The 14,044-nt window shown below is 45.5% G+C and overlaps 1 protein-coding gene across 1 annotated transcript in view; it reads right to left on the bottom strand.

The window, feature by feature from the left end:
* TSHR (thyroid stimulating hormone receptor) overlaps positions 1-14,044 on the bottom strand; it is a 215,706-nt gene that overhangs the window by 61,864 nt on the left and 139,798 nt on the right. The window contains exons 6-8 of the mRNA XM_039533280.1: positions 11,569-11,643; positions 8,920-8,997; positions 3,961-4,029 (exon numbers count right to left, since the gene is read on the bottom strand). Of these exons, the coding sequence (XP_039389214.1) occupies positions 3,961-4,029; positions 8,920-8,997; positions 11,569-11,643 (222 nt within the window). The remainder of the gene's footprint in view (positions 1-3,960; positions 4,030-8,919; positions 8,998-11,568; positions 11,644-14,044) is intronic.

A 14,044-nucleotide genomic window follows, 5' to 3' on the forward strand; every position in this document is an offset into this window, starting at 1 on the left:
AGGGCCTCTCAGTGTGGATGGGTGTGGCGTTAAATCAGTTTTATGCTCCTAAAACCGGTTTAAACGCCTAGCGTAGACCAGGCCTAAGTGACTGCCTGCAGCAAAGCAAGGCATGAAACTTACTCTGTTGACTTCAGAGTCAATTAAGAAGAGGTGAAAAGAAGAAAGGAGGAATAAACAGGTGACAGCAAGAAGGAAGAAAGAGAGCTATAGTATGGGAAGGAAGGGAGAGAGACAAGAGAAGGAAAATTGGATAATTGGCCTTTGTGTTTTAACTAAGATTATTCTCTCCTGGGAGGTTCTCGGATACTGAAAGTCTTACATAAGGTGCCCATCACTACAGTATATATAGCTTCATACTTCAAATTATTTAAGGGACTGAACTAAACAGAACAAAATACAAGCTAAGGATGGTCACAGACACCCTATGATATTTGCTAGAGTATCTTATCTTCTGCTATAAAAGGCTGGAATAATCTGCCCGTGTGGGCTGAGCACCAAAATGGCATTAACTACAGCATATTTTCCTGTAGCCAGCTATATTATGTCGCTTTTCCTCCTCATCGCCTTTATTAGGAATCTGATGCAAGACAGCCACAGATATTATCAGGCTCCTATTTCTTGTGTTGATTCAAACTTCTCCACACTCCTCTTTAATTAAAAGATAGTTGTGAAGCTAAAAATATCTGAGCTTCTTTTAGAGGATTCAATGTTTATTTTTCACAGAGGTCAGAAGATATCATGTATATACAAATATTGTAGATCTTGCTCAGAACAAACAGCTTACACATGCTGAGCATAAAGTTACTTTGGGCTTGGCTACACTTGAAAGTTGCAGTGCTGGGAGTTGCAGCGCTGGTTGTGCAGCTGTGTAGGGACAGCGCTGGTGTGTGGCCACACTGACAGCTACTAGCGCTGCAGTGTGGCCACATTTGCAGCATTTGCAGCGCTGTTGGGAGCAGTGCATTATGGGCAGCTATCCCAGCGTTCAAGTGGCAGCAACGTGCTTTTCAAAAGAGGGGGGTGGGGTGGGTTGTAGTGTGACAGGGAGCGGGGGAGAGAGAGAGAGAGTGGATTTTTGGAGCCAACACTGTATGTTAGCTTCCTGACTTGCAAAATCAGAAAATGTTCCCGACCCCTTAATCTTAACTCTTAACTGCAAACAGCCTGCATCCAACGGACTCCCATTCTCCCCTCTGCCCCCGCTGTTCCTCGTCAAGCAAACACTCAACCTCTGTGAATGAGAGAGGCAGGGGGTTTTCTCATTTGATTGTTTACAGTCAGATACAGATTGATCACAGCAAACAGGAGCTGTGTTTGTTTTTTAGATAAGCAGCTCCCTGTGCTCCGGAGCGCCGCGGAGCTCTGAGTTCACAACAAAACAAAGAGAGGCTGCATAACAAAACAAAGAGAGTAATTTAGTTAAAAGCATTCTGGGATATCTCCTAATACCCTGGAGGCCAATAACAGTGCTGGTGTGTGGCCACACTTGACGAGCAGCGCTGGATCACCAGCGCTGCACTCGTTATACCCCAAGCAGACCAGGTGTACAGCCAGCGCTGCAGCCAGGGAGTTGCAGCGCTGGATGTGCCTTGCAGGTGTGGACAGTTACTAATTGCAGTGCTGGAAAGCCTCCACCAGCGCTGCAAATTTCAAGTGTAGCCAAGCCCTTTGTTTTTCAGGCAAAAGATAGCATTTTCGTTTTACTACTTCTACATCAAAGCTCCTTGGTTTGCAGTTTGCTGCTGAAACAGGCTTTAGGATTGTAACGGGGAAACGTCCCAATCTTCTGCTTTATTTACAAAGACTATTCAGAGACCTTCAATTGCTAACCACCATCCTATAGTTTATTTACATTGCTCCTCCCATCACCCTTCTGATTCATAGACCACATCATCTACAGCATCAGTTTCTCCTCTGCCAAGGAGAAGAGGGAAGGTCTTTGCCCCAGAAATCTTTTTGGTTTTGGCTCTCCTAGCATACCTCTCCCCAAACTTCCTTCCTGTGTCTTCTTTTAGCCTCTGTGTTAATAGGCTAATTACCTCTTGAATTCTCCCCAGCCCATTCTAATCCACTAATTAGGTTTCGGGGAGTAAATTGGTGTTTAAGTGTTCAGAGTGCTGGTTCAGCTGTTGGTTCCCAGGCCTCTGTCACAAGGATACAAACTAAAGGATGTCTCAACAAGGACTGGTAGAGGTTTATGTAGCTTGTCACCTTTAGCTCAGTGGCCAAATGTGATCCAGTTCAAGAGTAAATAAAACTTTTTGCTATTGGCTGGGTGTGCAGTGGTCTGTGTGAAATGAGTGACTGGCTTCAGTCCAGTTCCCAGCCCACATCACTAAATATACAATTGCAATTGTGAGATGAGATGGTAGAAAAGCCTATAAGGGGAAGCAGCAGGAGTTACATGGCCTAGACAAAGCACTAGAAAAATGCTGTAGGAGACAAATCTTAATGGGATGGACTAGATAACCTGATAAGACTTTTCTTTATCTAATTTCTAAGGGCCAGTCCCGGCACAGGGATAAATAAGCCCCTCTCTTCTGTCTTCCAACTGGGCACTCATTGCCTTTCCCCTAATATGCTGTGCTAGGAGAGATGGAAACTGAGCTGAGATTAACCACTTGTCCTGAGGACCAGTAGCACCCCGGTAGACATAATAAAAATTTCTACCTCATTCCCAATCCCTGTAAACCACTAAATCCATTTATGCTTTTGTTTTAATGCGAAGTGTCAGGATGCATAAGCATATTCCAAACAGCCCATATAATTATTGTCTATGGAGACATATCCTATAACATTTGCATCAACAAAGGGGGTCTGGAAGGGTGCCAGAGTCAGTATCAGCTGTTTCCTAATCCTGACTTTTTATTTTTTGGACAAATTTGTTACAGGAAGAAAAGCATGTTCTTTTATTCTGGAGCCTCCAAAGTGCAACTCCTCCCTCCATTTCCTGATGATGTGTTGTCTCTCACTTCATCCAGTTTTGGCATTTTCTCAGGCACAATTTTTAGTTCCCCATACAGTAATTTCTTGGGCAGGGGGTTGTTTTTACAATCTTCTTTTATATATCTTAATCTCCCAAACTGTCCAGCAAAACCAGAGAGAGAGAGAGACTGAATCCATGCTGAGAATTTTAGCCTCCAGCAGGGCTGCCCAGAAGGGGGGGCAAGTGGGGCAATTTGCCCCAGGCCCCGGACCCCGCAGGGGCCCCCAAGAGAGTTTTTCGGGGCCCCTGGAGCAGGGTCCTTCACTGGCTCCGGGGGCCCCGGAAAACTCTCGCGGGGCCCAGGCCCCCAGAGCTTCTTCTGCTCCGGGTCTTCGGTGGCAATTCAGCGGCGGGGGGTCCTTCCGCTCCAGGACCCACCACCGAAGTGCCCTGAAGACCTGCGGCGGGAGGTCCTTCCAGGGCCGCCCAGAGGATTCCGGGGGCCTGGGGTCTTCGGCAGCGGGGGACTCTTTCATTCCGGGACCCGCTGCCGAAGTGTCCCCCCGCCGCCGAATTACCGCTGAAGCAGGACCTGCCGCCGAAGTGCAGCCCGGTCTTCAGCAGTAATTCGGCGGCGGGGGGCCACCACCGCGGGTCTCCGGGGCACTTCGGCGGCGGGTCCCGGAACGAAAGGGTCCCCTGCTGCCGAATTACCACTGAAGACCAAGCTGAACTTCGGCGGCGGGTTACGCTTCGGCGGTAATTCGCCGGCGGGGGGTCCTTCCGCCCGGGAGTGGAAGGACCCCCCGCCAGCGAAGACCGGGCCCTGGGGCAAATTGCCCCTCTTGCCCCCCCGGGCGGCCCTGGGTCCTTCCGCCCCGGGACCCGCCGCCGAAGTGCTGGGTCTTCGGCGGCAATTCGGTGGCGGGGGGCCCCCGCCGCCGAAGACCCTAGACCCCCTGAATCCTCTGGGCGGCCCTGCCCTCCAGTCATGAGTCTAGGCAGAAAAATGTTTCAGAGGTGCTACTTACACAGCATCCAGCTTCGTCCCATTGAAAGCATAGCCTTGGACCTTAGTGAAGCCATTATTGTAGAGTTTGCTGCAAACAAATAAATGAAATTAGTTGTTTTTACAATGCAGCACTAGCTAGATTCCTGGAGAACTATGCTTTATCTTTCCCCGTCCAGCAGCATATCAGATGGACTAATTTTAATCTCTTGGAGGTATAATATAACATAAGGGCTAATGGATGCTTAGCAGCATTCTTGACTACTGAGCACAGAAGAATGCCAGGCACCACTTGCAACTTGTACTACCTTTTACTTTCCTCCCAAGAAAGATAAGGTAGTTCTATTACCCAGCTCAGACTTGCCCAGAAACATTAAATGAGCTCCCATGGTTTTTCAGTTGAAACGATAACTTACTGTAGCTGTAGTTCTTCAAGATGTGATGCACATGTGTATTCCACTTAGGTGCATGTGCACAGAGCTCACTGGAGCAGAAGAATTTGCCTAGCAGTACCCATCGGGGGATGGCGCTGTGCCTCACGGCCATAGCACCTCCCTTGGCTTTATGAAGTGGCACCGCCCTGACCACCCTCAGTTTCTTCATACCAAATACCAAGAGATGAAACTCCGATGCAGAGAGAACAGAGGGTGGGTCATGGAACACAGGTCTGCATCACATCTTGAAGAACCACAGTTACACTAAGTAACCATTTCTTCTTCTCGAGCAAGAGCAGTGTGGTGTTGACATGAGAAAGGACTTCATCCCTGGATGTGCCCCGCAGTAACCAGTCATCCAGATACGGGAAGATGTGGATCCCTTTCTTTCTGAGATATGCCATGATGACAACCATGCATTTGGTAAAAATCCAAGAGGTAGAAGAGAGGCCGAAGGGAAGAACCATATACTGGAAATGGAGCTCTGATATGTTGAATCAAAGGAATTTTTAGGGGCTCGGCAAAATTGCTGCATGAAAGTAGGTGTCCTGAATGTCCAAGGCAGCAAATCAGTCATTTGGAGAAAATGTGGGGAAAATAGTCAACAGAGTGACCATTTGGAACCTCATGTACTTGACATATTTGTTGAGGCTGCAAAGGTTGAGAAAAAATGGTTGCTAACCCTTCATAACTGTTGTTCTTTGAGATATGTTGCTCATGTCTGTACTATGTTAGGTATGTGCGCGCTGCGTGCACTGTTGCCGGATTTTTTTACTTTAGTGGTATCCACAGGGCCAGCTCTAGCACCCTCTGGAGTCGTGTGCACATGCACCAGTATAAGGGCAGCTGTCGGCCCTGCACCCTCTCAGTTCCTTCTAGTCAGTAGCTCCGACAGAGGGGTAGGAGGGTGGGTCATGGAATGGACATGAGCAACACATCTTGAAGAACAACAGTTACAAAAGATTAATAACCATTATTTTTTCTTCAAGTGCTTGCTCATGTCCATTCCATGCTAGGTGACCCATAAGCAGTACCCCAAGGAGTACTCAGAGTTCATGGACGTGTTGACTGTAAAACTGCTCTCCCAAAACTGTCATTGTCTTGGGCCTGTTGGGTGATGGCACAGTGGGATGTGATGGTATGAACCAATAACCAGGTTGTGCCTCTGCAGTTGTCCTGGATTAGTACCTGTGTGAGAAACACTGCTGACAAAGCCTGGGCTCTTGTGGAATGAGCAGTCACAATGGCCGGAGGCAGGACATTCGCCTGCTCATAGCAAGCCCGAATACAGGTTTTTATCCAGGGTAAGATTCTTTGGGATGACACAGGTACCCTCTCATCCTTTCCACTATTTCTACAAAGAGTTGCATGGATTTGTGGAAGGGCTTAGGCCTTTTAATATAACAGGTCAGAGCCCGCTTAATGTCCAACATATGAAGCCGACATCCTCAGCAAACTTGTGAGGTTTTGGGAAGAAGACAGGTAGAAAAATGACCTGGCTGTTGTGGAATTGTGACACCACCTTTGGTAGAAAGGCTGGATGGGGGCACGATTGAACCCTGTCCTTGAAGAACTTCATGTAAGGAGGTTCCAACATAAGGGCTTTGCTCTCAGAGACCCATGTGGCTGAGATGATAGCCACCACGAAAGCAACCTTCCAGGAGCGAAGCAGTAGGGAGCACAATGCTAACGGCTTGAAGGGGGCCCCCATGAGCTTTGACAGGACCAGATTTAAGTCCCATGGGGGTGGGAGAGAGGGTAGCTCGTGAACCTGAGGATAATGTCTTTCCATCCCCTTGAGAAACCAGACCGTCATTTCATGAGAGAATACCAATCTGCCATTCACTGGAGGGTGGAAGGCTGAGATGGATGCCAAATGAACTTTAATAGAAGAGAAAGCCAGATCTTGCTGCTTTAAGTGGAGGAGGTAGTCCAAGATAGACTACAGAGAAGATTGGAACAGAGAGAGATTCCGTTCGGAGGCCCAACAAATGAAATATTTCCCCTTGGCCAAGTAGGTAGTCCTAATGGAGGGCTTTCTACTACTCAGCAAGACCTGTTGAATCTGATCCAAGCAGGCCTGTTCCTTGGGGTCCAACCATGCAGCATCCATACAGTCAGGTGCAGGGAGGCAAGGTTTGGGTGAAGTAACAGGCCATGGTCTTGTGAGATAAAGTCTGGGCAGAGTGGGAGCATGAGTGGCATTGCCACCAAGAGGTCCAGGAAATAGAAACCCTGATGCCGGTGATCTGGCGGAACCACCTCCACTGCTCTCAATGTAAGCAGAGAGCGAACCTGCTCAAGGAGCAGTATATTGGGAGAGGGGTCCCCAAAGAGGAACTGGGAGGGAGGGTTGGAAGTAGGCATGGAGAAGAACTGGATGGCATAGCCCGATCTGCCGGTGCTTAGGAAGCAGCTGGTGGTGGTGATCGAGCCCCAAACACCGTGAAAGTGAGCCAGCCTGTCCCCAAATGGAGGGGCTGGGCGGGGGGAGAGGGGAAGAAGTGATGATTAGAACACTGCTCTGGACCAAGGAGTCAAAATGGGTGCTTGGGGGTTACCGGGGAAGAGCGCATGGACTGTCCAAACCTTGAACCCAACTACTTCCTCCTATGGGATCTATGCCCCTTTCTAGGGTAGTCCTGCTGTCTTGAGGAAAGGAAAGGCTGCCCAAACATGAGCTGCAGATGATGCTGTGATGCAAATGCAGAGGGTGGTGACTGCCACGATGGCAACATTGGTGGTGTCAGCTATGGGGGACACCGAAGAAGTTCCTGGTGCCAAGGAGGTCCCTTGTTCCAAGTCCAGTACCAGCACCATTTCTACTGAGTCTGAAAAGGAAACATTGGGGTGCAGCACTGACAGACCCATAGGTTCAGTGGCTCTCCCAGCCAACAGGGCTATAAAAAGACAAAGCCCCGGCAAAGTCCTGGATCAAGGAAGAGGTTGGGATGGAAAGGCAGAGGAGGTAGCATCGCTCTCCTGGACACAATGGATGCCCTAGGGCTGGAACAGGGGTCAACAGCACAGGGTCTCTGACCTCCTTGTGCAGTGCTGGGGAGCATATGACAGGACCTGCTCCATCCTGCATACTGGCATTCACCACGGGCTGATGCACTTTCCTTCTGGAGGAGGAAGACAAATCCTCACAGGACCTGAAGTGGCCTTGGTTGGTCTTATGCGACCTTTTCCTCAGCAAACTCAGCGGGGAACAACTCCTTCATCTCTTTAGAAAAGCACTAGCTCCAAGATGTGAAGTGGCAGCACTCTCCGAACCCAAGGGTGACCTCTGATCTGAAGAAGGCCTTGGTGCCTGAGCAGGCTGCATGGCCTGTTCAAGTAGGTGCTGCTTCAGACAAAGAGCCCTCACCACTTGAGTCCATTTTGTGAACCAATGAACTATATTCAACTAGAAAAAAGGTAGCTGAATAGAGGATTGTGAGATTGAAAACTACATAGAGCTCCAACTCCAGCCATGGGTGGTAAGAAGGAACTGAGGGGGGATAGGAAGTTGCTGTCTCCTATAGCCAGGGGAGGGGCTACGGCCATGAGGCATGAGCATCACTCCCCAGGGGTACTGCTAGGCAAATTCTCTGGCTCTGATGGGCTGGATGTGCAGACACCTAAGTAGAATACACAGCTTCAACTACTTGAAGAACACCCTGTGCTCTTCTCTGTGGCTCAGACTATGTCTGTACTACAAAAATGAACCATATTTGACACCCAAATATGGCTTGTCCCGGACTCCTGTCCAGGATTCCTATCAACCAGTTTTCAAACTAATTGTACTCATGGTGCGTGACAGGGACAGTTGAGTTCAACCTATGTTGTAGCAAAGTGTACTAGTGGGCTACGTCTACACTTGGAGTTAATGATGTGATTCCCAGCTCTTGTAGGCATATTTGCATTAGCTCTCATCGAGCTAGCACATTAAAAATAATAGTGTAGCCAGGCTAGCATGGACAGCAGCAAGCAGTGGATGGGCTAGCCTTGCTGAGTACATACCCAAGGGGTTCAGGCAGGTTTGTACTTGACATATCTAGCCAGTGCCACTGCTTGCAGCTGCCCTTGCTACCCTGGCTACACTGTTTTTAGCATGCTAGCTCAATGACAGCTAACGCAAATATGTGGACACTAGCAGGGAATCATACTCCTAGCCTCAAATGTTTCACATACCTTGACTGTACTTGTGTTGCAACTTTACAGAAGCAATACTGCAAACCCTTTCCCTCTGTGCTCCTTTCTACAACTCATACATTGCATAACTGCTGTTGCCCACTATCTGTTTAATCACTTTCTTCTTGTTATTTCTGCTATTAAAATACTTTGACAGGGCAATTTAAAAAGAAGATAGGCGCACTGATCCAAGTCACTGCAGCAAAGAAGAAAACTATGTAAATGACACTATGAATACCATTTGTCTCTGGTGTCTCTCTTTTACAAACCACTATAGATTAGGACTGAATGGTTATTTCACAAGTCACAGTGATTTGCTTCCGAGACACAGGGAATATAACAGTCATGTGAGTTAAACTGGTAGGACTTACAGTGTAAGGGATTCGTTACATAGCCCATGGAACGCATTTGCAGGCACTGAAGTCACGTAAGGATTATCTGCAATTTCACTGCAAAAGAAGACAAAAGGCTTAACACTGCAATAAAACATCTGCATAACAGAACAGACATAGTTTGAATCTTCCATTGTTAATGATTCTCTGACATACAGCACAATAAAATGCAAAAAAATAGAGTACAGTTCCACAAGTTATGTTCCAGATGTGCTGGAAGACTAAAATGCTTCAGCCACCTAAAAAGTGTAGGTATCCAGAATACCTGTACCATTCATTGCTTGTATAAAATAGATGGGGTTTACATTATTGGCTAATGTGTGCTCAGCCTGTGTGGTTCTTTTGAATAATAGCACAGCCAGATTGCTCCTTTCACAAGCTAGTGTATTAGCAGATAAGTAAATAACAACAATCACCACAATGTTAACTAATTTATCCCAAGTAAAGTTAAAGATAAGATTCTAATATTTGTGAAGAATACCATGAAAGAAAAGATCACAAATAGACTAAGCTGTTCAAGATAAAGACTGTCTTCCTATGCGTCTGAACTACATCTAGTACAAAGGAAAGGATGAACAGTTAACCCTGAATTGCACAGAATCCTGGCAGCTGGAAAGGACCTCTAGTCACAGGTCATCTAGCCCAATGGTACATCTCAACTTAATGGCCCAGTAATTGTCCCACAGCCTACCACATCCCCAAAACCTTTGCAACTACCACCTCCACAGCTCTCCTGTCTGAGATCTAAGTGCTGTTGGGGCAGGGAGGGGAGGAAGGATGAGGGAAAGGATATAGTTTCACCATGACTGAGTTTGAAGGCAGGAGCGAACAGGGTGGTGATACGATGGGGGAGAAGTAAGGCAGCTAATTGTTCCTTCTCTACTTTTCCATGGCTCCCACTGGGTTCTAGCTACCGCAAGATTCTGCAGGTTTTGATTTTCTTCAGCTGGTGGATGGTGTACTCCAATAGACATCTCCTCATGGCCCACTTGACAGTCATTCCCCATAGGCTGAGAAACCCTGGTATAGTCCAGTCCACTGTATGTGGCAGGATCTGTTTCATTACCCCTTGAGGTATAAATACATGATACAAGATGCTAAAATTCAACTTTTATCACTATCATCTTTATTCCAAACCTTTTCCATTGGTAATAATTTTCTCACACAATATTTTGGGGCTGAAATTTTCCATGACTGATCTCAGCCCCAAAAGTGATTCTCCCTCTTAATAATTTGTTTAAAATTGGTTCAACTGGTTTTGCATTATACCAGCATGGATCTAAAATATGTTTTACCCACAGAGAGGTCTCAAACAGAAAATCTGTGACTCAAAAATGGCTAACAGTAAAAACTGCAAACTTAGCTCAATTTTAGACCTTTCTAAGATCTAAGGTTCAAACCAAGTTTGAAGAAAAGATTTTCAGTCCTTTACAATTATGAATCTTTAAAATTGTGACCCCGGAACACATCCAGTAAAATGTTTCTGTTCTTTATATAGTGTCAATTAAGTGCTATTAGAATCAGAAAACTGACTAAGTAAAAGTGACATCTTTTACTCAATAAATGTACTCCTCATTGTCTTCTCTTCACAGAGAATAAATTATATTTAACACCAATTGTTTCATTTAGCAAGACTATAATATTGAGTTATGATACAATTGGCAACTCTTTAGAGAAGATGAACCCTGTGTGTTCTTGCTGAATCTGCCTACTTTAAAAAACATTACACATTTATTTTAATAAATTCCTGCTAGACCTGCAGAACCAACATAGGTACAGAAGAGTGAGCTGGATTCAATTCCATCTGGTTCATCATCTACAAAATTGTTTATTAAGTTCCAAATACAATTTTTCTTGATGGTAGTGATGCATGAACCAGAAAGAATATGCTCAGTTGAATATGCAGGGCCGTCAGATGGAAAAAACATCTTTTTACTTCTAACCTGAGCAAATTTTATCCAGAGTCTCTGAGAATTATGAACATGGGATCCATGGCATCACTTTTAAAAGTCACTTCTCAAAGTGGACCTTTACTTTCAAATAAAGCATCCCAGAATGCTGGCTACAACCAACAGCACCTTAGCTTAACAAGAGGAATAATTCCAGAAAAGACAGCAGACCTTGGTTTAGGACACCTGCCACCAGAAAAACCTGAGTTAAGGACTGCTGCCATTAGAAGACATGAAACCAAACTGCTTCAGAACAAGGTACTTACAAGTTCCATTACCCTTTTCCCTTGCTTTTTAAAAACATCTTGTACTTTTTCTAAATTAGAATGTGAATGTGGAGCAACGAGGCTGTACAAAATAAACTCCTTGCACTAAAAATTTCACTCAGAATGTGAATTGAGGCCAAACTGCTATTTTTATGTATTTATTTAGCGGTTTGCATGTATTCAGATAACATTTTCCCTTTGTGTATTCCATATCTCCAGCTCTTGCATTTTGTGGGCTCTGGACCAGAAGAACAGAGATAACAATGGAGGGAGACTGTTCTTGCTGGATTGCTAGGATACTTCTTTCTGGTAATTATTTGACACCTCTCTCTAAAGTGGGAGTCTCCACTGCAGAATTGTTTGGGACTTGACTGTAGCACTGTTCTAACCAGATCTGCAGGGCAAATACTTACAGTAAAAAGTTCATATCAGCTGAATAGATTTTGGTGAGGTCAGGAAATATCATAATTCCAGTGTTGAAAATTCCACTAAAACAGAGGACAAAATAGAAAAAGAGAAAGAATTAAACTTAATGAATCACTACACAAAAAAAGATGTTATAGGTTCAGACCATTACACAGAGCTGGATGGAACATGGTTATTTTATACTCTCCACTGATTGTCAACTCACCTATGAACTATTTGTACCCAAATTCAGGGCTATGAAGAACACATCATAAATCAGTGTGGGGTTTTAGGGAGATAATCTGCAAAGTCTTTTCCACCTCTAACTACCAAGACTTTGTGATTACATAGGTTTGAACTAAGCCACTTACTACGTAGCTCCTTTCCTTTATTTGGCAGCATCAGCATTAAAAAAGTTCCATGCCATCTTCTTCCAAATCTCCATGGGAGTGTCAAGAAGCACTTTTAGCAACTGGGTAGAGTTGGGGTGCTAAGGGCACAAAGCTACTCCCACTGAAGTCAATAGGAGTGTTGTCATTGACTCCAATGGATGCATGATTAAGCTCTAATACAGCAGTAAGACTGTCAGTGTCAGGAAGATGTTGAGAAAGTTAGAAAGTCTTTAAGAGGAAAGGCAAGATGGAGATTTGGAGCAAACAGAGGGAGTGAGCTTGTGAGGGTGGAAAGAAAAAAGGTGTAGAGAAAAGGGTCAGAGAGTAGGAACCCTCTCCCGCACCCAAACTCCCTTCCAGAGCCTGCACCCCACAGCCCCTCCTGAACACAAACCCCCTGCCCCAGACCAAATTCCCCTCCCACACTCCAAATCCCTCAGCCCCACCCCCAGCCCAGAACCTGCACCCCCTCCCGCACTCCAACCCTCTGCCCAGCCCGGTGAAAGTGAGCGAAGGTGGGGGAGAGCAAGCAACAGAGGTTTGTATTCATTCCCCATCAAAATGCTTTGTTTCAAAGCTTCCCCGTGTCTTTAGTTAATGTAACTTGGTGTCCCCAGGTAACATCCTTAATGAGTAGTTAGTATTTAGTTTTGCATGTGTTTTTTAACTTCTCCCTCCTATTATTTGTCATTTGTCTTCTGAGAGTGAGAGCTCTGAAGGGCTCACTATGTCTGAAGATCACCTAACCCATTGTAGGCACTACAAAGAATGAAACAACAAGGCAGCCTTTCATTATCCAAGGAGGCCCTAGGAAAGAATCTTTGATCTTTAAACTGCACACACTCTCCCCTTACCCAGCCTATGGAAGGAAAAATATGTCCTACATGTTTTCTTTGCCTGAATTATGTAAACTGCTCCAGATAATAAGCTGGAGACAATAAGAACTCTGCCATTCATTGTGGCTAAGATTTGTTGTTCAAGTTCTGCTATGAAGGAAACAGATCTAGTCTTCCAGGTCTGCCCCAACTTTACAGAAATGCAGTTATTCACTTTAGCACTGATCCCTTTGAGAGAGAAAGTAACTCAAGAAAACACTACTCTGAGCTTAAAAGTGACCTGCAATGGAGACAAAATTGTATTTGTGTCCATTTTTATAGCTTTATGGTATATAAACAAAGGCTGGAAATTCATGGTCCCTGCCTTCCTTTGCCCCCAAGCTCCTGCTCAAGATCACAGATCTATCCTGCTTCTTCTTTTTTTTTTTGAAGACTCTATGGACAAATGGAGAACTCCAGACCCATTTCTGTCATAGAACTTACAGCAAATTGGGGCCTAATGATGAACTTGTCAGCTGTAGTTAATGTGCATTATTATACGTAAACATATATATAATTAAAGTAAAAACTGTACATATTTCTGTTGTATCTGTATTGTATCTGTAACACTGGGCTGGAGAGACTAGGGCCAACCAACCCTGATTACAGAATGAGATCTGAGGGGTATCAGGCAATTCCCTATAAAAAATGGAAGGTGGCTGCAGTAAAGGGGGGTCCCAAGTCATGCTGATGGACTCTAGCAGGAGGAAAGAAGATGACTCCTGTAGGATAATTACACCAGGGAGTTTGGAGGATAAAGCCCAGTAAGCAGGAAGCCCCTAGGGAGTAAGAAACCTGACTGTGTTTGGGACTGGATATCAGAGCCTCAGTGAGGGAGAGCTGGGAGATCAGATAGGGATGGAAGAAGAGCCCTGAGGGTGAAAGAAAATGCCAGAGTTAAGTATGGACTTTCTTTGTGTTGTTGGACTTCCGTTTGGGACTCTGGGTTATTGTAAACTGGTGCTGGCATTAAACTGGTGCCAGAAGGGGTAGTGTTAACAAAAGAAAACCTCTGTGAGTTCTTAAACAGCCCTAAAGAAAGTAAAAATCAGAGGTGAAGAACTTAGAGAGGTACCCCTGGCCAGCAGGGGGTGCTTAGTAAGCACCAGTCTTTTTTACAGTATCCCTCTTTTCAATCTTTCCTACAGATTCTGTGGCAACACACTTCCTTTGCTTCACCAGGTTCAGCATTTCCCCGCCTGATAGTGGGGGTGCCT

This window comes from Mauremys reevesii, linkage group 4 (assembly GCF_016161935.1).
Source record: "Mauremys reevesii isolate NIE-2019 linkage group 4, ASM1616193v1, whole genome shotgun sequence".
NCBI classification, from domain to species: Eukaryota; Metazoa; Chordata; order Testudines; family Geoemydidae; genus Mauremys; species Mauremys reevesii.